Source organism: Mus musculus, chromosome 4, assembly GCF_000001635.26.
Source record: "Mus musculus strain C57BL/6J chromosome 4, GRCm38.p6 C57BL/6J".
Taxonomy (NCBI): domain Eukaryota; kingdom Metazoa; phylum Chordata; class Mammalia; order Rodentia; family Muridae; genus Mus; species Mus musculus.
In genome coordinates this window covers 145,299,021-145,326,505 of record NC_000070.6, presented here as the reverse complement: position 1 = coordinate 145,326,505, position 27,485 = coordinate 145,299,021, and the positions used below count along the sequence as shown (strand labels likewise).

General features: G+C 47.3%; 1 protein-coding gene across 1 annotated transcript in view; it reads left to right on the top strand.

Annotated features, from left to right (window-relative positions):
* The first annotated feature begins 11,341 nt into the window (after positions 1-11,341).
* Positions 11,342-27,485, top strand: part of Tnfrsf8 (tumor necrosis factor receptor superfamily, member 8) — a 48,033-nt gene continuing 31,889 nt past the window's right edge. The window contains exons 1-2 of the mRNA NM_009401.3: positions 11,342-11,484; positions 23,341-23,428. Coding sequence (NP_033427.1) covers positions 11,422-11,484; positions 23,341-23,428 — 151 coding nt within the window. The 5' untranslated portion in view covers positions 11,342-11,421. The remainder of the gene's footprint in view (positions 11,485-23,340; positions 23,429-27,485) is intronic.

Below are 27,485 nucleotides of genomic sequence, written 5' to 3'. Positions count from 1 at the left end.
CAACCACTCTGAAAGTCAGTCTGGCGGTTCCTCAGAAAATTGGCATCTCTTGGGCCGGGCGTGGTGGTGCACGCCTTTAATCCCAGCACTTGGGAGGCAGAGGCAGGTGGATTTCTGAGTTCGAGGCCAGCCTGGTCTACAAAGTGAGTTCCAGGACAGCCAGGGCTATACAGAGAAACCCTGTCTCGAAAAACCAAAAAAAAAAAAAAAAAAAAAAAAAAAAAAGAAAATTGGACATAGTACTACCGGAAGATCCAGCAATATCTCTCCTGGGCATATATCCAGAAGATGTTCCAACTGGTAATAAGGACACATGCTCCACTATATTCATATCTAATTCTCAATTGTGTGATTTATGTGCAGCGTGAAGTTCTAGTCTTTTTGAAAGCTACTATTACAAACTGTTTAGGATGATTTAGAAATGCAAATTAATAGTCAACCAAACTTGGGGTTTGGTTTAACTATAACTAGTTTAGTTAACCACAGATGTTTTCTAACTTAATCAGAGAGTAAATAGCTAGAGATAAGCATCATTTACCTATTCAAATCTACTGAGATAGATGGTCTTCAAGACCCTCAGAGATCTATACAATATGGCATTCCATGATCTTATTAAGATTTTTCAAACAATGAGGTATGTCAGATTCTGGCAGCACCCCTATACTATTTCAAAGATGATGAGGATGGAAGAAGTTCCTTATGGAGTTTGCTTCCAATGTGGCAAGCTGCACTGGACAAGAACCTGCCCTTGCTTCAACTGCTGACAATATGCTGTCCGAAATATGAACAAGCAGGACACATAGAAGCTGAACTATGCCAGTACAAGGTAGAGAAGTCCTTCATAATTCCTGCTTCACAGAAAAATCTGTCAGCTATTCTGGGCCAGCAGGCTGAAGAGATGTATGCTCCAATGCTGCAGAGGAATCCAGGCACTCAGCAGTCTCTGTCATTCTATATTTTTGGATGCTGCTTGCTCTGCACTTCCTGTTTATTCAAATATTATTTATCCTTCTCAGGTCTCTGATGGAGTTTAAGACTAGATAGTTATAGTCTCACCATTAAGCTTAAGTTCTTTAGGATTTAGGAAAACGTTTTAAGGTCTAAAATGATATTTTTAAGTTGATAAATGATAGAAAGTGATTTAGGTACTGAACTTTGGGCACACTAAGATAGGACAGATAGTAGAGTACTTTCTCCAAGGTTGCCAAATACAAATAAACTAGACATTGTGCATGCAATTCTTACCAGATAGTTTATAGTTTCTTAATGTTAGAGGAAGAGACTCTTATTTAGACAAAAGGGGGAGAAATATTTTTTCTAGAAAATCCAAGAATTTGTATTTACTTTTTATTTACTTTATATCCTGCTCACTGACCCCCTCCCAGTCACCCCCTCCCACAATCCTTCCCCATCACCCTTTCCTTTCTCCTCTGAGCAGGGTGGCATTCTCCCACCCTGGCACTTCAAGTCTCTATGAGGCTAGGTGCTTCCTCTCCCACAGGGGCCAGACAATGCAACCTAGCTAGAAGAACAGATCCCATATACAGGCAACAGCTGCTACATATGTGCAGGGAGGCCTAGGTCCAGCCCATGTATGTTCTTTGGTTGGTGGTTCAGATTCTGAGAGCCCCAGGGGTTCTAAGTTAGTTGACTATGTTGGTACTCCTGTGGAGTGTCTATCCCTTTTGAGGCCCAAAATCCTTTCAGATCCTATTCTTCCCCAAGAGTTCCCAAGCTGTTTGACTGTGGGTATCTGTATCTGTCTGAGTCAGCTGCTAGGTGGAACCTCTCAGAGGACAGCGTGCTCCTGTCTGCAAGCATAACATATTGTTATTAATAGTGTCAGGGTGTTTGCCCATGGGATGGGTCTCAAGTTGGGCTGGTTACTGGTTGGCCATTCCCTCAGTCTCTGTTCTATCCCCCATGTCTGCATTTCTTGAGCCAGGGTAAATTTTGGGTTGAAAGTTTTGTGGTTGGGCTGGTGTCTCTATTGTTCCACTGGGGTTCCTGCCTGATTACAGGAGGTGGCCTCTTCAGGTTCCATATTCCCAATGTTGTGAGTCATAGATAAGGTCACCCCATTGACTCTTGGGTGCCTCCTTTATCCCAGGTCTCTGTCTTCTCCTGGAGATAGCCCCTACCTCCTCACCTTGGTCAGTTACAGATTTCCATTCATTTTCATGGCCATCTAGTTATCTCTCCTGTCCTTCTCCACACATAATCCTGATATAACACCACCATCCCCCAATTCCCTTCCTCATTCCCCACTACCTCCCAGGTCTCTCCCTCCATCTGCCTCTTAGGACTATTTCATTCCCCTTTCTAAGTGAGATTCAAGAATCCTCACTTGTACCTTCCTTCTTGTTTAGCTTCTTTGGTAGGCAAAAAGAGGGAAATGGTGCAGAATATTTTATCACATTGTGAACCCCAAGACTGTGGACTGGAAGATCCTGTTTCTTGTTGTGGTGTTGTTCAGTCCTAGCACACACCTTTAATCCAAGAGCTTTCTGTAAATGGGATTAAATAAAGTCGACCATAGCTCAAGAGGCAGAGCAAGCATCAGCTGACAGGAAGTGAACATAAGAAAACACAGGAAGTAGAAAGGAGTTAAAGATGATGTAAGACAGTGTGGGGGAGCAAGAGCTTTTCCTTCTGGGACATCAGAGGGGTAGGAAAGGCAGTTGGGTGCTTTCTCTGCCTCTCTGAGCTCCTCTCTGAGCTAGCAGGCTTTCACCACAACGTCTGGCTCCTGAGTCTTGATTGGTAAAATTCAATGTTTGGGTTTTTTTTTTCTTTTCTTTTTAAACAACAGGAAAATGTGACAAGGGGTACTCCGCATAGGGGCTTGTTTGGCTGAAGTGGGCAGCTGAGTCTTTGTTATGCTCTAAGCTGGAAGCAGCAGCAGCCAGGCTGTGCTTGACTCAGAATCTTTTGGCCCCATTCTCCAGAGTTCTGAGAAAACAGCCCATATGAGGCCTGACACTTGCCAATGACTTAGCAAATGGTTTCTCCAGAAATGATTTACATATAACCGTCCTTCAGGACCCTGACCAGAAGCAGTGACTAATGGTGGCTTTTCAGAGTTGAGGGGCAGGCCAGTAGGTGGAGCCTCAGTTCACCAGTCCTTCCTCTGGCTTCTGGAACCTTGACCTTCACAAGAGCCAAGGATACTAGTTTCTGGAAAATTCAAAGTAGTGAGATGCAATTTGCCTTGGGGCCCCTCAGATACAGGCTGCTTCTTGTGAGACTCGGGCACTCGCCCGGGGGAAGATGAATGAATAACAGGGAGGTGGATTTCCTCAGAGAAGTTTCTGTACAACAGAGGGTCATGGGGATTCCATGGCAACTAGGGACGTGTGCTATGACCGTGCGTGTGTATGTGCACGAGAGAGAGAGAGAGAGAGAGAGAGAGAGAGAGAGAGAGAGAGAGAGAGAGAGAGAGAGAGAGAGAGAGAGAGAGAGTTTATATTGCAGCAACCATTCTAGACAAGGTAAGGTTTACCCTGGAGCCCTGCCTCTGTGGGTGCACTGTGGCTCTGGACAAGCTGGCCAAGTCACTTCACAAAGTATCTATTTTCCCAGAGTTGAAACCAATTATCTCTTTGCAAGCCTACTGTGCATACTTTGTAAGCTTATGGGATTTATTTGCTTTCTGCATATGTGTGTGTGTGTATGTGTGTGTATACATACACATGTGCACTCGCGCACACGCGCACACACGCACACACACGTGTTGTTGTGTGTTATTGTGTTACTAAGCATTCAACCCAGGATGTAAAGCATACTAAACACGTGCTCTGCCCCTGAGTGACTCTCAGGCTCACATTTCATTCATTTTTCTAAACACCCACATTTGTCAGACATGGAACATGATAGGCAAAATCCATGATCTGGTATTCTATCAAGATACCAGCAGACCCAGACCTTATTTCTTCCATGTCTCAGTAGGGGCATAACTTCCCAGAAGAGAGAAGAAAGGTCCTGTGAGAGGTAATCCTCCTTTCGAAGCTAAGATCATGCCACACACCCCTCAGGTCTCATCGCCCCACAGGGTCACGCCCATAGAAACATTTCTGTAGGCATCTCATGATTAAACTGCCGCTACTGACTGTTGGTTCTGTTTCCTTATTCTGCTCAGTGCCTCTGAGTCCATGATTAATAGTGGACCAGGCTGGGTTTCCTGCAGGTCTAAATGACTCACTTCCATTCACAGTGGCTTTAGTGAGCTCAGGATGCCTAACGTTTAACCCTTATTTATTATGTGCATGTGTATATATGTGTGCATGTGTCATACTGCATTTGTGACTGGGTTCAGTCTTTCTACCATATGTGTTCTGGGGGGGTCCAACTCAAGTTTTCAGGCTTGGCACCAAGGACCTTTATTTTGAGCCACCTTGCCGGTTCTTCCCAGGCCTCATCAAGGGATGTTAGGATCACTGACTCCCAGCCTCCATTTTAGACACTAGGGTGATAAGGCTCAAGACGGGGAGTGATATGATGTCAACCTGGGCTCCACTAAGTCTCCAGACCCTCCCTGGGGTCTCCTATACCTCTCAGACTGAAGCCTAAACTTGGTGCCAGAGGCCAAAGGAAGTATCTTTTGGGAAACATGTGACCAGCAGGCTGACCTGACTAGAGGAGCAGGAAATAGACACCCATCTGACAACCCTGAGGGTCCAGGAAAAACCATGAGGCCTGGTTCTCTCCCACAGACCCACCACAGTGCCTAAACCCCTCTGTGTGTCACATCTTGATGGACAAGCAAGTATCTTGGAAGAAGGGGAAGTCCAGGTTCTGCTCCAGAGTGGTGAGACCTGAACCTGTGGTTTGTGCTGCTGCCTAAGGACTCAGACTTGGGAGACAACAGAGATCAGAGTCCTTTCTATTTCTCTCCTCAAATTTGCAAAAGTGTCCTAAACCAGGTAAGTATGGTGGTACATATCTGTAATCTTAGCACTCAGGAAGTAGGGGTGGAGAACTACAAGTAGAAGGTTATCCTTGGCTATATAATGAGTTTGAGGCCACCCTGAGCTATTTATTTTTATTTTTTAAATTTATTATTAGTGTTGTTATTATTATTAGTGTTGTTGTTGTTGTTTTCAAGACAGGGTTTCTCTGTGTAGCTCTGGCTGTCCTAGAACTCACTCTGTAGACCCGGCTGGCCTCTAACTCAGAGTTCCACCTGCCTCTGCCTCCCAAGTGTTGGGACTAAAGGAATAGCCAAATGCCTGGCTTCAAGACTATCTCAAAAGGAGCCACACACAGACACATTAAAGGCATGGTGAGCCCATAATCTATAATAACTGTGAGTTGATTGCCCGGTGTGTGACAGTTCATGCTAGGCAGAGGAATAAGCTAGAATCTGAATATAGTTCCCTCTACACTGAGGAGAATGGCCTGTATAACAACAGAAGGTTCTGGAACCTGCACTGGGAGACTAGGTTATCAAAAAAACATGGTGGTCTCTGCTTTGCTTAAGTGCAGTCATTTCCTTGGGAGACAGCCAAAACTCAATAGCTCTGGATACTGTGACCTGCCCTTAGCCATAAGTGTAGCTAGAGGATCCATCCTCCAGCCCATCTGTCTGTCCCTTGACTGCAATCCCAAAGGGAAGGAACATGAAGCCAGAGCCACTTCCCCACCTCCTCCCGTCCACCCCCACCTATTCTTAGCAAGCCCTCCCACATTGCTCTCCAGCAGAAAGTGCTAGGCAGTGAATGCATCCCATAGGTTTAGGCACGTAAAGTGAAGGCAATGGTAGCACACACATGATACACTCCAGGAGAAGTGGTGTGCCCACAGTCGGGGGACCCAAAAAAGTCTCCTCCCCACGTGCTCTTTCTTTTGAGCAAAAACCAGGGTAAGAGAGGCTAAGGGAAGGAAGAGAAGGACAAAGCTTGAACCAAATCTTTGCTCTCCCCTGTGTGGACTCTGGAAAGGTCCTCAGCAACTCTGAACCTTCTTTTGGTCACCTATAAAAGGAACAGCAGGTAATTCTTGGCTGTAGAGCAAGTTCAAGACCAGCCTGAGTCACATGAGACCCTGTTTGAAAACAAAACAAAACAAACAAACAAAAAACTCAGAACAGGAATCCAGAGAGACAGAGAGACAAGGGGCACATTTTTATTTTTCTGAGGGTAGGTTCCCCAAAGACCTAAGAACCTCTGGCTTGGTCCTATCTCTTCAAGAATCCATGAGCAGCTTCTACACTGCCACACTGGAGACCAAGCTGCTAACACATGGACCTTTGGGGCACTAAATGATATCAGGCCTTGTGTTCGATGTAGCCCTATATATGGCACAGCTGTCTGGGACCCAGATGTGAGAGGGGCTAGGCATGAGCCCATGAAGCCACCTAATAGAGAGCCCTGCTTTATCAAGGTTCTCAAAGAAAATCACTTGTGGGATGTTGTAGCTTACTTGGTAGACAGCTTGCCTGGCACTCATGGAGTAAAAACTGAGTATAGTGATACATGCATGTAATTCTAGCCCTGCAGAGGTGGAGGCAAAGGGAGGGAGCAGAAGTTCAAGGTCATGCTTGGCCTTAGTGAGTTTAAGGCCAACTTGGGGTACCTGAGAGCCTATTTCAAAAGGAAAGAAAAGGGGAGGGGAGGGGAGGGGAGGAAAGGAAAGGAAAGGAAAGGAAAGGAAAGGAAAGGAAAGGAAAGGAAAGGAAAACTCTGGGCCATGCTGAGGAGAAAGGTCCACACTTTTTGCTTCAACTTTCAGCCGCCTACCTGCCTGCTGCTACCTTAGGCAGAAGCAATTTCTTTCTGCTGAGGGTATTTTGAGGCCATTTAGGGTTGGGGTTCCCAGCTACTGGGGAAGTCCCTGAATTTCCTGAGCCAAGTCAGGACTGGCATCTTGCTCAGCATCCTTTAGGTAACACGATTCCTGTTCTCTTTGATGGCGTCCCACCATGCCCATTGTCCTCTCCTTACTCTGGGGATCTGACCAGCATATTGTTATAAAGCTAATGACTCATACTGCTGGACTCCAGCCCAGGCAAGTCTGGGGACTTGGCTTCTGCAGCAGGTGTAGGCCTCTGCAGTCCCACACAGAGCCTGCTGCTCTCAAACTAGGGACTTCCCCTCCTGGTCTTCAAAGCACTTTCACACCTGCTTAGGGGTTCATGAACTGCCTGGGACCTACTGAAGGCACCAGGGCCTCTGTTCTGAGTCCCAGGAGCAGTCACTTCCATGGGATGCTTACCTCTCACCCTTTGCTTAAGATCTCTCCCACAAACTCACTGCCTACAAACTCACTGCTTTCTCTCCAGCTAGGTACTCACTGCCATAGCCACCTGCCAGATGTTATCTTCAGTGCCCCCAAGCACTCTGTTTCTCCAAGACCCCACACTGTCCTAAGGCAGAAGGACAGCATGCTACAACATGGTTAGATCAGCTCTAGAATTAAAACACAAAACACCAGAAATGGCCTTTTGGCCAAAAAGTAGAGGGAGCTGCCCTTAGATTGATGGCCCTGGGGTCTGAGTGTAGAGTGTGGTAGGCAGGAACAAAGGTTGAGGGGGGATCTAGAAGGAATGTGAGAGAACACAGAGTATGAAGTGCAGTGGAAGAGACTCTGAATGCTTTTCTCTTGGGGTGATGTAAATGTGCTCACAAGTAGGATCTTCATGACATTTCTAAGAGGATTTAAGCTTCAGGCCCCTGTAAATTCTTAGCACAAGGTAAGCAGACAAAATGAGCAATAGTCTGCAGTGCCAAATCAAGAATACAGGGCTGGTGAGGTGCCCCTTTGGGTAAAAGCACTTGCAAGAGTACCTGAGTGTATGGAGAGGCAGGAAGCAGTAAAGAAGCCATTGAAATGGCCATCCCATGGCATAATTAAGGGAAATATTTTTGTTTGTTTGTTTGTTTACTGTGAATAGGAGAAAGAAAATATCCAGAGACATTTGAAAGAGTCCAGAGTGGAGAGAAAGAGAAGCAGACTGGACACGGCCAGGGTGATCTGTAAAAGAGGTGAGCGTGGTAGGGGATGGAGAAGGGTATGGGTGTAGACAAATCCCATAGATTATAAGGACATTAGCTGGGGGAAGTAGACTAGTGTGGACTTTGAAATGAATAACAAGTACTGTAAGGAGGGACTGAGGAAGGCTGGAGACTGGCATGGGCAACCATAGGTATATGTCCCTGGAGTCCATGTCCCTCAGCCTGAGATACAAAATGACCCCGGTGGAGATGGAACTGTTTCACAAGATCCTGAGGAACACTGGCTTTTCTCTAACATCCAGAGATCCTTCTATGGTCCCCATTATAAGACATATGGGCTGTCTGAGACCAAATACAGACCACCCACTGGCCATCAGAGTTCGATCCTCTCTGAACCACGTAAAAAAACAGATGAGATGGCAACACACTTGTGATCTTAGTACTTCTTCAGCAACATGGGATGTCTTGGGCCAGCTAGCCTGGAGTCACAGTACTGCAGCAGAAACAAGAGAGACCCTGCCTCAGAACAAGGCAGGAAAGGAAAGCCAACTCTGGAAAGCTGTCTCTGAACTACACCCATTCCCTGTGCATTCAGACTCACATACATGTGTGTCACATGCACATGTATATACCCTAAAATAATTAGCCAGTTTTTTAAAAGAATAAGAGTCTCCAGGCGTGAGGCCCTTTCCCCACCCAGCCATAGTGAACCTCTGCCAGGGTCTATGCCAAACAAAGAAACAAAGGCCTAGGGAGCAGAAGTTACCTGTATTGGGGGAGGTTAGCAGGGAGAGACAAACTTTTATATGCACAGTGTCTTAGTCAGGGTTTCTATTCCTGCACAAACATCATGACCAAGAAACAAGTTTGGGAGGAAAGGGTTTATTCAGCTTACACTTCCATACTGCTGTTAATCACCAAGGAAGTCAGGACTGGAACTCAAGCAGGTCAGGAAGCAGGAGCTGATGCAGAGGCCATGGAGGGATGTTCTTTACTGGCTTGCTTCCCCTGGCTTGCTCAGCCTGCTCTCTTATAGAACCCAAGACTACCAGCCCAGGGATGGTCCTACCCACAAGGGGCCTTTCCCACTTGATCACTACTAATTGAGAAAATGCCTTACAGCTGGATCTCATGGAGGCATTTCCTCAACTGAAGCTCCTTTCTCTGCGATAACTCCAGCCGTGTCAAGTTGACACAAAACTAACCAGTACACACAGTATTATCACTTTGAATGGGTGTGTAATAGTCCATAAAGTGGGTGAACCTCAGTTTCCAAACTCATTTCCTACTGCAACTCGGAGTATTCCCAACATTTACAGATACAGTTTAAAGAGACATTCTCGAATCTATAGTCTTTTTGTTGTGGTTGTTCATTTCCAAGTTGAGCTGTTTGTTGATTTTTCATTGTTTGGGTTGTGAAATTATGGAGCAATGAGTTGTAAACTTTCTAAAAAATTTTGTTCTTTTGCTTTTGCTAACAAGGACTTTTTGACAAGGATGCTTTCTGAGAGCGGTTGCACCACTAGTCAGTACAGAAGAATGAAGTTCTGTTTTCTCTCGCTTTCCCCCGTAACTATTATTATGAATTAAAAACCCCACAAATGACTTGAAGGCCCAGAAGACTAACAAAGGCTGCTTTCATTTGCATGCCTTTGGTTACTAGGAAGGTTGGACTTTCACAATGTGTGTTTTTTATTTGGTTCAAGCTGGTGCAAGCTATTTGGATGCTACATCCGTGAGTGTCTTACCTGCACCAGTTCATTGTGAACACCTGCTGCATTTTGGGAAGCATGGGCTCCAGGTTCCTCTGCCCCTTCCTGACCCTGTGATTATTCGAAGCTGGATCTTTCATCATCAGGGAGGGGAGGGTCTGGAGTGGCTCTATGGAAGTGGCACATTAGGGGTGGATTTTCCAGGTAGGATGTGGACCTCAAAGAGGCCTATGTGTGAAATGGAAAGTTCGTAGGGACTTTGGAAAATCCTGGTAGGAAGTGGCAGCTGGTGCCCTGTGGGAATCTCTAACAACACTGAAAGCTAGACTAAAATGTGGAAGCCAAAAGGCCCTTGCATCATTCTGGGCTTGAAAGAAGCCACTCTCCCATCTTTAGAGCACATAGGTAGCATGCCTGTTTTCTCGGTGTTGGTTTCTATGTTTGAAAACAAAGCAATACCAGACAAAAGCAGTGAGCACCTGCTAGTCAGTGCTCAGCAGTGACCATGTGCTGCCAGTACTCACAGAAGCAATCAGGAGAGCCTGGAGTCCGAGGAGCCCCACATTCGAACAGCAGCTTGGGGAATAGAATAAGGCAGACTTCAGGTGAGGCTCCAGGGTGCCAGCTATATCCACCAGGCAAAAAAGGGCAGGGATACCTGTGGATTGATTAACATATGCCCTAGTCTTCACATAGTTCGTTCACTGGTCAGTCCACCCACCTGCCTACCCATGCTCCATGCAGGCATCCACTAATCCATCTATTGCTTTATGCATCCATTTCCCCTTTACCCCATATCCATTCATTCCCTCATCTCATCAGTCCTCCCATCATCTACCTACTCATCCATCTACCCATCCATCCATATATCCATTACCTAATCTCTTCATTCATTCCCCAACCCTCCCACTCACTTAACCATTCACAGATATCTTTTCATCCATCCACCCATCCCTTCATTCTGTGACCCTCTCATCCATTTACCATCCGTCCACTTCATCACTCATTTGTTCTCTATTCACCTACCCCATCTGCCCATCCATCCTTCCTTGCTTCCATCCATCCATCCATCCATCCATCCATCCATCCATATTCCAATCCACGTGTTCTCTTTCCACTCATCCATCAATTCATCCATCCCCTCATCCATTTATGCATTTGTTCTCATCTTCCTCACCCATCTACCCATCCATCCATTCCCTCATCCTCCCACCCACACTTCCATCCATTTGTTCTCTATTCGCCCATTCATTCCCCGTGCAGGGCTGGCTTTACTTTACAGCAAATGTTACAATGAAGAAGTGCTCATTTTTCTCGAAACTCTCCTCACTCTGTCCCTTCCAAAGAATCCTGATGATGTGGGCTTAGAATCTCACCCTTCCTGGGGGTGGGGAATGGGGCTAGAGGCCTCAGGATTCTGTACCTCTCAGACTCCTGAGTCCTGTACCTTTAGAGCTGAGCCGGCTTCCCGGTTCCTCTTCAAATCCGGGGCGGATCATTCAAAACGCAGGGGAGCCCCCTGCGTGCGTGCGCTGTGGCTAGCCCTGAGTCATCTCTGCACGTGGTGGCCCCTTCTCTCTTAGGCTTCACAGGCAGGCAGATCGCTGCATCACAGGTGGTAAGAGGGTGGGGGAGGGAAGGATTAGGGCTGAACCCGAAGAAGGGTTAGGAAGGCGCAGTCACATTAGAAGTGATTTCACCGCGGGAGAGTCAGGGTGCCGGCAGGTGGCCAGGCGCTGGAGACTCGGGAAGCCAAGATGAGCGCCCTACTCACCGCAGCGGGGTTGCTGTTCCTGGGGATGCTTCAAGCCTTCCCAACGGTAAGGGAATGACAGTAGCCCCGGACACTGTGCGAGAGCAGTGGCTAGAGTAAAGGAGGACAAGGCAACCTCTCACCTTATTCCCCAACTCAAACTAGAGTGAGGGGGCACAGGAGGCAACTAAAATATGCAAGCATCCACAGGTGGGTGGATAACTGAAGAGTAAAGTTAGAGCTTCTCTCGTCACAAACGCAGGTAGTCGATAGTTGGGAGCAGTTTGCTCCTTCATTATCCGTGAGTTGAACCCGGAGCAAGAGAAAGCTGTTCCTTTCCTGTTCTGTTACTGCTGCCCCAGAGGGGGTCCTGGATAGAGAAACTTGAGTATGCCCTTGTTTTGCCAGAGGATGATAACGGGTTGTTTGTGCATCCGTAGGCTGGAAGGGCTGAGGAAAGAGAGGAGGGGGTGAATGAGAGCAAAGGTGGGGGTCTGGCCAGCTGGTGATGTGGGCTGGGTGCCCTGGAGCAAGCACATGGTGGATATTTGTCCCAGGAGCAAGTCAGTGCTGTCTCTGGTTCTATAGTTGAAAGCCCCAGAAATAAGTCTGGTCAATGAGTTAGGAAAACTGAACAATTCCTAGGGGCCAATGCCACACTAGGCATTAGTGTGTGGGAAGGAGACAGGACTTTGAAGAGCCACTCAGATAATCTTCTTTACGGAACCTAAGGTCTACATGGAAGAAAAAAGTGCATGGCTGAATGGTAGCTGGGGGAGGGAGACAAGGGACAGCAGCAGGCTTGCTGGACATGAGGTGTCTCTGCTAGAGAGGTGTGAAGACAAGGGAGGAGAGAGGGCAGGAGAGAGATGGTAGGAAGGTGTCCCTTTCATCTCCAGTGGGCAGTGTGACACCTGCCCTGCAGAGGGCAGAAGTGAGCAGAGGAGCCGTCCTACCCTACCTCACCCCCATGCCCGAAGCCCTCATTCGGGGAAGGTAAGAGTTTGGAGCAACAAGGACCCTGGAAGATGAAGGAAAAAGTAGGATGTGAAAGTGGGGAGGTTTGGTTTCTTTTCTCCTACTAAGTCGAAACATTTTTTGATCAGGGCATGGCACATTCTTACATGAGTATGTAGGTTTAAGGACAACTCTGGGAGTTGGTTCTCTCCTTTGACCCTGTGGGTTCCAGGAATAGAACTCAGGTCATCAGGTTTGGCAGCTAGTGCCTTTACCCACAGAACCATCTCACAGGCCTGTGAAAACATGTTTTACAATTAAAGCCGTGTACTTACTACTACCTGGAATGTGTGAAAATGCCCCCAAACAAAAAAGTATAAATGCTATGATAGAGCTAATTGTTTTATACCAATATCTTCTAAGCTGTAAGCATGTTCTTGTTTTACTGCTATTTACAGCATCTATAAAAGCATATCTGTATTTGGATCACTTTTATAGAAATATATAGGGGTTTCTCTTTTTATTTATTTATTTCAATTAATTAATTATTTTTCGAGACAGGATTTCTCTGCGTAGCCCTGGTTGTCCTGAGATTCACTCGGTAGAGCAGGATGGCCTTGAAATCACAGAGGTCAGCCTGCTTCTGTCTCCTGAGTGCTGAGATTAAAGGCATGTACTACCAACTGCTTTTTTTTTTTTTTTTTTTTTTTTTTGGACAAGGTCTCATGTAGCTCAGGTTGGCCCCCAGTTTGCTATGTAGCCAAGGATGGCCTTGAACTGGTCCTTCTCCTTCCACTTCCTGATTGCTTAGGTTGCAGGTATGCACTACCATATGCCATGTATGCAGTGTATGAGATTGAGCTTGGGGCTTTGGGTGTGCTAGGCAAGCACTCTACCAACTGGTCCACATGCTCAGTTTGTCTGTGTTTTTGTTTTGAGATAGGGTCTGTGTAACTCAGATTGGTCTTGAACTCACCCTGTAATCAAGGATGTCTGCAAACACCTAATCTTCCCACTGGTGAGTGCTCAGTATATTACAGGCATGTGCCATCACACCCAATTTTGTAATGTTTTGATTTAGCTTTTACAGTGTCTACAGTAGGTCTTCACATCCCTGGTGAATGAGCACTGAGATTCCCACCAGTGTCTTCTGGTTTGTTTTTATAAGCTGGAGTCTCACTATGTAGTCCCAGTTAGCCTGGAACTCGTTGTGTAGACCAGTCTGGTCTTGAACTGATACATCTGCCAGCTTCTGCCTCCCAAATGCTGAGAGTAAAGGCATGCGCCACCACGTGGCCCCAACATTGTCTTCTGTGTGTTTGCTGCCTGGGGAGGAAGAGTGGTTCTTTCCTAGAGAAGAGGTAAGAGAATACTGGTGGCTGACAGAGCAGATGTGCACTGAAATGAAATGGCATGCCTTCCAGTGTGCAAGACAATGTCTTTTCACACAACAGTGTAAGACAGTAGCAGCTTCCCACATCCTAACCGACGCTCGATCTTATCAATCTCTATTTTGTGGTCTTGAACGGACTGTATCCTTCTTATGTTAATTTGCATTTCCCAGTGACTGTAGGCTAAGCATCAAACCTCAAGTCTGTGGGCCTTTCATGACAGAACTTGGGGTGTCTGTGGGGAAAGAGCTGCCTGCCCAGCAGGGGTCTCTATTCAGGTCCTTCAAGATTTCTTCCACCTTTCCATTCCAGTTAAGGTTTGAAATCTTACTAAAAGCAGAACAGGATAAAATAATGACAGCAACAAACCTTTTTACAGCTGGATGCATGACTTTAATTCCAGCACTCAGCAGGCAGAGGGTGGTAGATCTCTGTGGGTTCAGGGCCAATTTGGTCTGCATTACCCAACACTATAGAGAGAGACCCTGTCTCCAAAACAAAAACAAAGATTAGCCAAGCAAACAGACACATACTCTGCACAATATATATATATATTTAAAGCTGGTTACTACATAACTGGAATCCCAGCACTTGGAAGGCCAAGGCAACGATGGTCAGAAGTCTAGAGATAGGACCAGCAAGATGGCTCAGCAGGCAAAGGCACTCTGACTCTTGCCACCAAGTCTGACGTCCTAAGTTTCATCCCCAAGACTCACATATGGAAAAAAAGAACTAACTCTTGGATTGTTCTCTGATCTCCTCAAGTAGGAGGTAGCTCATGCATGAGAATGCACACATATGTGCACATGTACACAAAAGACATAGAATATCATTTTTCAAAAAAGTTCCAAGGTAGTCTGAGCTATATTGAAAGTATACACACACACACACACACACACACACACACACACACACACACACACACACATATATATTTTGGTTTGGGATCTCAAATTCTTTTTTTCAATTTTTTCTGCTTTTTTCTTCTCAGTTTTTGTCACTTTGTGACAAGCATGTTTTCTGAAAAAGAGACAGGCCTTGTATTTGTAAAATTATCTGGGACTCAGGTGGTACAAGTCCAGAGAGACAGAGTTTCCTCTGTTCCATTCTTTTCTTCCAGACTCCCTGGGATGGTATAAGGCCATGCCTTCTGGTGAATTCTGTGGCTTCAGAATTCCCCTGATATCTTCCCCGGGCATCCTGCCTTTGGCTCCAGTCTGATTTTCCTCCTTCAGCTCTGGCTTAACATTTTAAGGTTCCTATAGGGGAATTCTCATGAATGAGTCTTTGCAGCATGCAGCTCTGCTAATAGGCTGTCACTGATGAAGCATGCCCAGTCATCTTGCACAGTAGGGCTAACTGTGGCGGTCTTGGTATTCAACAGAGGGCAAGAGAACTTTCTTGGATTCCTGTAGAAAAGTAACTTTCAGAACCATTCAAATCCTGACTAGAGGCAGAATTCCATGGGATACCCCAGAAACAGAGGAGGAAACCAAAATGGGAAGAGAGGGGAAAAGGAGACTATAGCTTCTCTTAATTGAAGGCTGCCTTCCTCAATTGAGGTTCACAAGCAACAAGGGTTCCAAGGCCAAGGCAGGGCAGCTGCATTACTCAGCTCGAGAGCAGTTCTGTTGAGACTAGGACAGCCCTTACTGGAACTTTCAGTGGTATCTACTCATATCTGACCAAAATACTTCTTGAGTAGGAGTGATTCATTTCTAGGTCTGCACATACTGGCATCCGATGCATCTCAGGACAGAAGAAAAGGGGGGGGGGGACCCTGAGGCTGGAGGTCATTGCACAGGCAGCTTAAGCCCAGGTTGGACCTGTGTGGTTTCTGTTGAGCTGTGTTCTGACTTGGGGGTGGCTTATCTGTAGTTATCCAAGTAGAAGTGCCCAGCTAGACCTGCAGATCAGACGACATTTCAGAGAACATACCAGCTCTGTCTAAGGGAAGGATCTGTCTTAGAGAAATTAGCAGAAGAGCCTGGCTCAAGAAATGGTGACAAAAAGAAGGTGGCATATATGGCCAGCCCAGAATGGGCAAGGGAGGGGCACTGCAAGGAGGAGGCATGCGAGGAGCCCAGTTGTATAGACTGCAGTGGGTTAAGACCCTGCTCTCACTGGGCAACCTAATCAGATGTCACATCTGCCTTAATAAGAGGAGCTATCAAGGAAGAGGCAAGCAGCGATGGGGTTGTGGGGAATTTTGTTAGGCTCCTGGCTGAATGGTGGGAAAAGCCTGAGAAGACACAGCAAGTGTTTGGGAGGAGCATACAAGTTCTATTTTACCCAAGTTCAGGTCTCAGATGGCGTATTCAAGTATGCATGCTTCAAGAGAGTTCAGCCTGCAGAACTCGTGCTGCATTCCAGACCCGCGTCGAGGGGCATCAACTCTTTTCACATAAGCTGCCTACAATAGCCTAGGGCTCCACATATCTTGATACCTTTCATCCTATTGATATTTTCCAGTCCAGGAGTAAGATCTTTCTTTCTATTTCTCTTTTACACAGATTTTTATTTATTTCTATTTCATGTGCATTGGCATTTTGCCTGCACAGACATCTGTGTGAGGGTGTCAAAATCCCTAGAACTGGAGTTTCAAACAGTTATGAGCTGTCATGTGGGTGCTAAGAATCAAACTTAGGACCTCTGGAAGAGCAGCCGGTGCTCTTAACTGCTGAGCCAACTCTCCAGCCTGAGTAGAATCTTTTGTTCAGCCTGGTGATGTTTTATTAGATCCTTCTCACTGCTGTAATGAACTTTAACAAATTTGGTGGCCAAGAGTGTATTGTTTGGTGGCTCTAAGGAGTGGAGCGAGCTGAAAGGAGGTCACAGAACTGTGCTTCTGTTACGCTCCAGGGACTCCTTGTTCTTCCTAGTTGCCTCTTCCATCCTCAACTTCCTCAGAGCTCTGGCCCACCTGGTTGCATGGTCTAAAGACTGTGGTTGCATTGGGAATCATAGAAGCAAGCCAAACTTACCAGGTTCCACAAGAATTACATTGATCTCTTCGAATACCTGAAAACTTCCTACCAGGTTCCTCCTCCCTAAGATTAGTCTGGCCTTGAACTTCAAATCCTCCTCCTTCCACCTCCTGAGTTCTAGGATCACAGGCATGCGTCACTATTCCAGATATCTCTTTATTGTTACAGTTGTTTATTTGTGCACATGTCTGTGTGAATATGCATGCCAGGATGTGCATGTAGAGGTCGGAAGACAACTTGCAGGAATTGGTTCTCTCCCTCCTTCCACCGTATGAGTCCTGGGGGCTCAAAGTCTTCAAGCTTAGAGGCTTTAACTACTGAGGATTTCACTAGTGCAGAGATCATATGAACCCTGCAATGGGAAATCCTTCAAGTGTCAGCTCTGTCTAATGTCACAAGCCCTTCCAGCGAAGAGCTTAGAGAGTATGTGGAAGAAAGGATGTGTGTGAGGATTTGGCCCTCCATTGCTGGCATTGCAAATGGAAGACGTGGCCTAGTGGTATGTTCTTGTTATTGTAACTAAACACACAAGGCCAAGTGCTTCAAAGAGGTTTCATTTGGGGCTGACAAGATGATTCAGTGGGTGAAAGTGTTTATCACACAGGCCTGATGCCCTGGAGTTTGAGCCCCTGAACTCATGTAAGAACACCAATGTAGAAGCAGCATACAACTATAATTCCAGATGAGAAGGGAGGTGGGGATAGGTGACTACGTAGCAGAAACAATGAAAGACTCTGCTCTAAGATGGAAGGTGAAAGCAAGGAACTGATACCTGGATATTGTCTTCTGACCTCCACAAGTGTGCACTGTGGCATGTGTGTGACACACAGACATACATATACACACAGAGAGCAAGTGCGCTCGCACGTGCGAGCACACACGCAGAGCACATAGAAGCACCATCATCATCATCAACAACAACAACAGTATTTTAAATTTTTAGAAAAGAGGTTTATTTGACTCCTGATTGTGGGGCCTGGAGAGTCTAGACAGTGTGGTGCCCAGTGTTCTGTGGCACAGGAATTCTCAGACCTGTGGTTTTAAAGATCCCTATGATAGGGGATGGAGCGCTGCTTCAGTGGTTAGCAGCACCTGTTGCTCTTTCAGAGGACCAGCATCTAATTCCCAGCACCCACATGGTTGTTCATAACCACTCATAACTCAAATTCTAGGGGATCCAATGCCCTTTTCTAACCTCCATGGGCACCAAGCACCCATGTGGTGCACATATTACATACAGTCAAAGCACTCACACATAAAAGAAAATGAACATATCTAAAGAAGAAGAAAAAAGCTTTTGGTGGTAGCCAGATCTAGTGGTACAGGCCTGTAATTCCAGTTAGTCAAGAGACTGAGGCAGGAGGATCATAACTTGCCTGGAAATTTTAGTGAGACCTTCTAAATAAAAACAGAGGCACTAAGGCAGCGTAGGCAGAGTGCTTGTCTAGTATGCACCAGGGAGTTGGTTCTTCTCAAGTACCAGAGAACACAAAGCCAATAAAACAAGGACCTTTCAGATCTGGAGAGATAGATCTGCTGTTAAAAGGCTTGACTCAGAACCCAAAACAAAGGCCTTTCTGGTGTCAGTAGTGTGAATGGGATGCGGGGACAGGGTAAGTATGAGGTCACCCTGAGAGAACAGGAAGGTGAGGAAGAACTGGTGGATTCGGGGAATAAAACTACAGTTTAGGCAGAGGCAGCTACAGGTGACTTAGTCCCTTTATGGGACTAAGAAAGCTAGGGCCTTCCCCCCAGCCTCCTCCCCCCCCACACACACACACTTGGGGCTCCCTCTGTGGGGCTCTGAGTGACAGGCTCCCATTGCTACCCTGGGCATCCAGAAGATAGTGCAGGCTGTGAACTTACACAGAATTTTAGAAAAGAGTCCCCAATTATTCTAGTGCCATGGTTCTCTATGTCCAGCTACTCGGAAGGCTGGTGCCTGAGAAACATTTTGTAACCAGCCTTGGCTACATAGCATGACCCAGTGTCAACAAAGCAAAGCCAAACAAACAGCCTGCATCCTAATTTACCAGTTATTCAAATATTATCCATTAGAGTGATCTCCCTCACATTCCTCAGCAGACTATAATTCAGACACTGAAGTTGGTTGGTTGGTTGGTTGGTTGGTTGGTTGGTTGGTTGGTTGGTTGGTTAGTTGGTTGGTTGGTTGGTTGGTTGGCTGGTTTAATGGTGCTGGGGATTAAGCCCATGGCCTCATTCTAGGCAAGCATACTACCACTGAACTATATCCCCAGTCCTCTACTGTCTCCCCACCCTCCAAGTTCTTTTGAGATAAACTCTTACCCTCTTTCCACCTTACCAGCCAGGTACCCAGGATGGACTTGAATTTGTCTTGCCTCTATCTCCTGAGTGCTGGAACTATATGCACTGACTTTAAAACAACAACAACAACAACAACAACAAAAAAACAAAAAAACCTTTTGAGACAGGGTCTCAGGTATCCTATATACAGTTGAGGGAGACCTTGACCCCTTAATCTTACAGCCTCTGCCTCCTGAGAGATAGATTCCAGGTATGTGCCAGCATGATTTGTTCTGAGCTGACATTTTCATTATTATTTATATGAGGCTGGTGTTTTAAACTCTGTTCCTCCCACTCTTTAATTGCTGAGCCATCTCTTCAGTTTCTGTACTGACATTTAAAAATGGGTAAATTGTAGAAAGTCCCTTAATTTGGGCTCATGATTTGATATGGAGTATGGGGGACATGTTGTCCTCTCCAGTACACTGGACTTTTTAAAGTCCTGTGGCTGAGATGGGGAGGGGGAGAAATGGAGACAAGGTACAGTTCAAATCTCCAATTTACATTTGGTTGCTGTGTGAGTTTAGGCAAACAGCTGTGCCTCTCTGGACTTCAGTTTCTTTATCTATAAAGCAGGAGTTGGCTGAAAGTAGGCTGGCTTTGGAGAAGTGATGCAGGGTACCATATACCTTCACCTGCCCTGGGTGGAACAGCAGGAATGTAAGCAGACAGATGGTTCTCAGATGGTTCAGGGACAGGGCAATGCTGCCTCATGCTCTTTAGCTATCAGTGAGACGATGGGGCAGGCCAGGAGGGAAAACCCAGGGCAAGGACATAAAATTTTCCCATACTCTGAAGGCCCCAAGGGGCTGAGTCCTCACAGCTCCAGCTAGCTCTGCCTCAGGTTTCTGTACACACGCAGGGAGGGGCCCATCAGGGAACTGCAGCTTGTGCGCGCTGGGTTGCTACCTGGAGGGTTCTAGGAGCCCCCTAGCCCCACCCCTGTGACTTAAGAAATAAAAGCTTCTTCAAGGGACCTGCAAAAGAGAGAGAGAGAGAGAGAGAGAGAGAGAGAGAGAGAGAGAGAGAGAGAGAGAGAGAGAAGGAGGGAGGGGGGAGGGAGAGAGAGGGGAGGAGGGAGGGAGGGAGGGAGGGAGGGAGAGAGAGAGAGAGAGAGAGAGAGAGAGAGAGAGAATGAACAGAGGCAGCCTGTGCCTCCCGACTGTGCTGTGTGAATGTCTCAGTGTTCTTAGCTGCAGCAGTCAGAACCAGGTATCATACATACTAGGCAAGCACTCTACCACTCAGCTACAACCCAGCCCCTAAACCTTAGGTTATATTTATCATTTCAAGTTAACAAGGTGACATGATTTCAGAAGTGTCAAAAAAAAAAAAGTATAGTTAGCACCCACACACCCACCTTCCAGCACCACTAAGCTTGGTGTAGCTCTCTGAAGTTTCCACAAATAAATACAACACCCCACCCTACCCCCATTTGCATCCCAGGCTGGCCTTGAATTCATATGTAGCCAAGGCAACAAATACAACACCCCACCCTACCCCCATTTGCATCCCAGGCTGGCCTTGAATTCATATGTAGCCAAGGCAACAAATACAACACCCCACCCTACCCCTATTTGCATCCCAGGCTGGCCTTGAATTCATGTGTAGCCAAGGCAACAAATACAACACCCCACCCTACCCCCATTTGCATCCCAGGCTGGCCTTGAATCCATATGTAGCCAAGGCAAGTGTGATGGCGGATCTTGGTTGTATCCTTGACACATCTAGGAAGAGGGAAGCTTGGTGGATGAATTGTCTCCCATTAGTTTGACCCATGGCATATATGGGTGGGGCATTTTCATGTTGGCTAATTGATGCAGGAAGGCTCACTTTGGAGGTGCCATCCCTGAGCAAGAGGGTCTTGTCGGTATAAAGAAAGAGGCAGCCACCGTGAGCCTGGGGAAAAGCCAGTAAGCAGTGCCTCCTCCATGGTCAATGTGTTAGTTTCTACCCTGACTTTTCCCAATGATGGGCTTGTCTCCTAGGTGATTCTAGGTCCTGTTAAGTTGAAAATCAATGTTAACCGTGACAAAGCTTGTGAGACGCTGGACGTGGGGAAATAGAAGGAGTGGGAGAGATGACCTGCGTCTCGCCAGAACTCGGGGGCACTGGGCGGGCAGACTTGGGTGATTGCCGTGGGATCCCATGGAACCGTGGCTGGATGGGCGTCAGGCCGCCAAACTCCCCTCTGGTGGGTAGGGAAAACATAATCTGGGGGTTCTCAGTCTTGGATACCCCAGAACACCGCTGAATGTCTTGGAAGAGCTGAGAACGAAGTGGGGGCACCAGGGGCTGCTCAGTCAGCTCCAAGGCCAAAGGGAGAAAGGGGTGGGGGGGGGCGAGGAAAGGTGCTGGGTGGTTTCTGCAGGGGCAAGAGTCCTTGTTCAGGTCTGGCAGCTGGAAACGCTGGGAGGCCTTCCTGCGGGCGATTAGACGTGGTTCTTTAGGGGAAAGCCTATTCCATTGCTCCAGTATGGCGGGTCCTGATGAGCAGTGATGGTCCATGTAAAAACTTTATTGTAGAAAAGCAGAGAGAGAGAGAAGAGTAAAGAAGCAGAGGGCGGCCGGCCGTGCCCCTGTGGAGAGGGGGGTGGGGGAGGGAGAGAAGGAGAGTGAGAGGTGAGAGTAAGAGAGGCAAGAGCCTCAGGTAACTGTGGGGGTGGAATCTAGCCAGAATACCATGAGCTTGGGCATTGCTTGTGTGACTGATAACCTCAGGATTATGGAGTTGAGGGCTCATGGTATCAGGAGCCTAATGTCTGGGAGCATAGCTTACAGTTCTGTCCCTTGTAGAATTTTCTACTGGGTCTCCAGAACACAGACTGCCTTTCACAGTCCAACAAAAGCCCTCCCAGTGGGGCTTACAGTTGAAAGAACACTAGAAAGCTGCAGGACTTTCTTCCCAATAATAAGTGAGGCTGGTATTAGTCATGAGAGAAATGCAAAGAAACCATACCACAAGCTATCACTGCACCACACCACCCCACCCCCACCAAAGCTACTGCATCTTTAAAAAGCAGCATTGATACCCAACGCACGTTGGCAACCATCATGCATCGGTTAGTGCCAACAACAATGCAGGACAGATGGCAGCCTCGAACATTGCAGCTAAATGATCAGTGCAAGGGCTTGGGGGAGGGGGGGGAGCACTGGATGGAGAGCAAGGCTAGGAGTGTGGCTCAGTTGGCAGAGTGCTTGCCTAGCATGCCTGGAGCCCTGGATTCCAGCCACAGCTTAAAACTGGGTGTAGTGGCACATGCCTAGAATCCCAGCACTTGGGAGGTAGAAGGACCAGGAGTTCAAGGTTATGCTTGGCTATTAGTTGAGTTTGAGGCCAGCCTCATCTATATGAAAGTCTTGTCTAGAAAAGAAGAGGGGAGGGGAGAGAGGAAGAAAATTAGATGATGGTCTATCAGAGCTGGCACTTAATTCACTATAGCTGTGTTTGGAAATTGCTACATAGGCTAGCACATGCCTTTAATCCCAGAACTCAGGTTCCAGGGGACCTGACACCCTCACACAGATATATATATACAGGCCAAACACATTATTTTCTTTTTTGTTTCGTTTTGAGACAGGGCCTCAAGGTATAGCCCTGGCTGTCCTGGCCTTGGACTCACAAAGATCAGCCTGTCTCTGCCTTCCAAGGGCTGAGAGTAAAGTGTGTGCCACAATAACCCCCACCCCAAAAAATAAAACAGACTGAGCAGTTTGACCTATGTCAAATTCAAGAGCAGACAGAATTAATTAATAGACATGGCGATGGGTTCATGTTTTGTTTCCAGAGAGGGAATCTGAGTATGCTGGGCGTGGGCAAGGTCCTGCCTGTGTCTCGGGATCTGGGCACTTTTCCATCTGGGTATGCAGGATTTCAGCTCATACAAAACTTTACCAGGTGTTTTTATTGCTGCAGTTGTCCCAGAGACATGGTGGGAGGCTTGTCAGTCCCCTGGAGGAGAACACTGGTGGGACCAGCTGCTGCTATGGTTGATAGCTTGAAGGTATCTGAGAGAACTAACTGGCTGAGAGGAGGGGTGCAGGGGGGACCTGTGAACAGAGGAGGGTATGGAGACTCTTGGGTGTCCCATTTGCATCTAAGCTGTCGTTGTTTCTGTGGGGAGATGAGGAGTCAGGAATTTCTCCTGATCTCTAGGACGGTAGGTCTCAGCCTTGACAGTGAGCGGATACCAAGCGGGGACTGCAGGGTGGAATTAAGGGTGGAAGTCTGGCCTTATTTCACCAGCTTCTCTGACCCTCCAGGATCGACCACTCAAGACCACCTGTGCCGGAGACCTCAGCCACTACCCAGGGGAGGCTGCCAGGAACTGCTGTTACCAGTGCCCCTCAGGTGAGTATGGGATACCAAAGGCAAGAGGTAGATTGTTTTAGTATATGATATTCATGGAGGAACTGGAGAAAAGCAGGAGTTGAGGAGGGATGGATAGAAGGTAACAAAGATAATCATGATCATGGTTAGCTACAGGTTTCCAAAGGCCATCTCTAATGTCACAGGGTCTGGGGAAGGGCAAGGCTGCCTTCTGGGAAGACTAGGTCTGCTGCTGCCACAAGGATGCAAGACCTTCTCACCCTCCTCCTCCATCATTTTATGAGTATTTTGCCTGGATTTATGTATTGTATGCATGCAAGCTCTTGCATAGATTAAAAGAGGGTGTCAGATCCCCTGGAACTAGAGTTACAGGTGGTTATGAGCTGCCATCTGAGTGCTGGGGCTTGAAACTGGGTTCTCTTTCAAGGGAAGCAATGAACCTGCTGCCCTACCTCAGTATCAATCGAGCTGGGACTGCAGGACTATACTACCTCACCCTGACCTTTACAGTTCATGTCTGCTCCAAGCCAGCACATGTGTTCGTCCCAGGCTGCCCTGGGCTGCAACTTCTGTGGGACAGAGCTTGCCTAACCACTGCTGGCTTCCTGGAATGCTCCCCCACCCCTAGTACAGTGTGAGTTCTAGAAGAATTTCAGGAAATCCATCTGGAACAATCTTCAGGCCTGAAGATTAGAAAAGGGGTTATGAGCCTTTTTGATCCCCTGTGACTATGATCAAAAGTCTCAAGCACATGCCGGGGGTTCATTGGTGGCTGGGGTAGGAGATGCAGCTGTGGTGCTGTCTCTGAGATCCGGGAATAGACGTCTGCTTGAAAGAAACATTAGCTATGACAGTTGAGGGTGGGAGGAAGTCTCTGTCACTGGCTCAGTGTATCTGGCCCCTGCTTTTAGGACAGCATCAGAGGTAGGTCACCATGTCTGGAGGGCTTCCTGTGGGTGAGAAGTAGTAGGCCCATGTACCCAATATTAATGCTTCCCAGGCACAATGTCTGGAGGTGGGTGCAGGTAGTACTGTACAAGGTCATAGAGGATGTGACTATAGCTAGGTGAGATGCTTGGACAACTGCTTAGCCCTGTGTTCTCTGATGGAGCAGTCTTGCACGGGTTACCAGATGATGTATCTGAGAAAGAACTTAATAACGTCTATTCCCAAAAATGATTTAAAAATATTTCTGTGGACCTTGAGAGATGGCTCAGTGGTTAAGAGCACTTCCTATTCTTCCAAAGAACCCAGGTTCAGTTCCCAACAACCTCATTAGGCAGTTCACAACTGCCTGTGAACTTCAGCTCCAGGGGATCTGACACCTCTGAGGACACACATACACACACACACACACACACACACACACACACACACACACACACACACACACACACGACATACACTCATAAACACACATATACATAAAGAAAACTATTTGAGCTGGGTGGTGGTGGAGCAAGCCTTTAATCCCAGCCAGAGCCAAGTGGATTTCTGTGAGCTTGAAGCCAGCCTGATCTACAGAGTGAGTTCCAGGACAGCCAGGGCTACACAGAGAAACCCTGTCTCCCAAAACAAAACAAAACAAAACAGCCAAACAACAAGAACAAAATTAAATGTTCCTGTGATGATCCTTTGATGACAGCTTGACAGAATCCCATGTAGCCTAAGCTGCCTTTGAACTTTGTGGCAGCGGATGCTGGCCTTGAACTCCTGATCCTCTTGCTTCTTGCCCTCTCCCAGTGCTGGGATTAATTACAGGCCTGTGCTACCATACCCAGCTTCTTTTGGGTTCCTTCCTGCCCCCTACTTGCCTCCCAATCCAGCTCATTCTCTTCCCTATTCCTCTTTGGGGTCCTGCAGACCATTGCTTTCCCCTAGTTAGAAACTGGAGGACCCAAGGACAAGGTTCTGTCCTGATTAGGTTTCTGTCCAGAGCTCTTCCTGGCTTACAGTCTGACCGTACCACCTTTCCATGGTGTGTACTCCTTTTTCATAGAGACCCACTCATCCCATGGGTTTAGGGCTTCTGGTGGGCTCCTTTATCCTTAGTGAGCTCCCAAACCTCTGTCTCTCCAAATTAAAGTTAAGGGTTTCATTATAATTGGGGGTGGGGAGTGGGGCGTGTGAGCAATTCTAGTCCACAGTGGTCTCCTCCCACCTCCCCATCCTCTCATCTAGTCCTGCTCCTCATCTATTCCCTCCACCCACCCACCCACCCACCCTTCAATCCAATGGCAAGATCACTCTTGGAAGAGGTCATTTCTTCCAGCTCCTCCCGTTTTTTTTTTTTTTTTTTTTTTTTTTTTTTTTTTTTTTTTCAGGCCTCTGGTCCTTTGGTGCTGTCTGTTTCCTTTACCCCTGCGTGTCCCTTTCTGCTATCTCCATCCTATTGCAGCTCTGAGACACTACCTCTACGAGCCTTCCTTTGCTGCAAGGGACTGGCTTCCTGCATTTCTGTTCTGGTCGGTTTTTGCCCTTCTGTCCACAGAGAGGTGTGGCCACAGTGCCATGACGTTCTGAAGCCACAGTTCCAGTCAGAGAGAGAAAGACACTTGTGAGCATGACCCCCAGGTCTTAGGCTTTCTCCACTTAACAGCTGGGACTTACAGACAGGGGCTGGTCCCTCCTCTCACTTCCTCTAAGGCTCAGTGCTGAAAGTGGCTGAGCACCTCAGGTCTTTGTGGTGGGCGGGGCGTTTTGCTGGAGTTTTATTGACCCTGTGCTTCCGGACAAGCCACAGAGGAAAACCAGAAAAACCCCTTCTTCCGTGTTTTGGGGAAATTTCTGACATTTTGCCCGCCCTCTCAAATCAGCGCTCAACTATGTGGCAGGGTTTGCACGTGGGTGGGCTGGTAGAGGAAGCTGGAAAACCTTTGAATTTGAGAGGCTGAGAGGTCTTCTCCTGTCTGTCCTCACCTAGGAGGGGTGCCTTGCCACCTGCTGACAGTCACTTCCCAGTTCTCTGCTGACATACCTGTGGTGACAACTCACTGCCTGCCTCATAAAATGACCAACAGCACTTATGATTCAGGCCACTACAAAGGAGGCCTGGCTCTTTCCCCACAGTAGCACATAAACCTCATAGGAAGCCAGAGAAGGAACTTGAACACGGTCCACAATCACCTGAGCTCAACCCTGAGCTCCTTCAGCCTTCCTTGGTGTTCTGGACCCCAGGCCTTGTTCAGGGTTGGGATGGTGAAGGCCCTGGTGTCTCTCCAGCTTCTATTCATGAGTCAGAAGAACATAGGTTCACCAAATATGATCCAGGCCCTGCAACAGGAGACTCAATGATTGCTGTAAACAGAGATAGCCATCCTGAAGAGTGTGGGAGTATTTCAGGTAGATAAATTTAGATACTGAAATTTAACTCCCCAGTCGTGACGAAAGGAATATGCCACCAAGCCAGATTTCATCAATTTTAACCAGAAATTCAGTAGAAAAAGCCAGACCATCCATCTTGAAAAACGCTCAAGGGATGGGGCTTATCGGTTGGTGGTCTGATGGTCATGTGCCCATGTTGAGCCAATCACAATGGTGAGAAAGATAACACGTTCTGATTGGTCTGTTGGAGTCACATGCCTATTCTGAGGCGATGATGGAGAAAAATGAAATGTTCTGATTAGCCCACCTCGGTCATGTGCTTAACCTGTGGTGAAGCAGTGGGAAACATACGTGACTGAACAAACATGACAGGCTCTGGCAGAACAGATAGAACCTGGCAGATATCATGTACCCTTTGCCTCCGTCATCATCCTGCATCTCCTGTCCTCTAAGTTTGGGAGGAAGATTGCTGGGTGGTTCCAGGGCCTCTCAGTCAGCTTGAATCAGTATCTTCATGGCCTTAACTCCCCATAGTCCCCCCAGTTCCCTCAGAGAATCAGGACCTCTGCTGAGAGTGACAGCCAGCACTCAGACTATACTTGCTGAACTTCACCGACGCTTCACCCTTGTCCACTCTAGGAGAAACAGATCATATTGTCACTATGAGTGAGGTCGCTGCAATTGTCCATGGTCACGGATTGTCAGTTGGCAGGCCAGGAATGCCAGATCTTCCCCATTCTTGGGCTGCCTATTT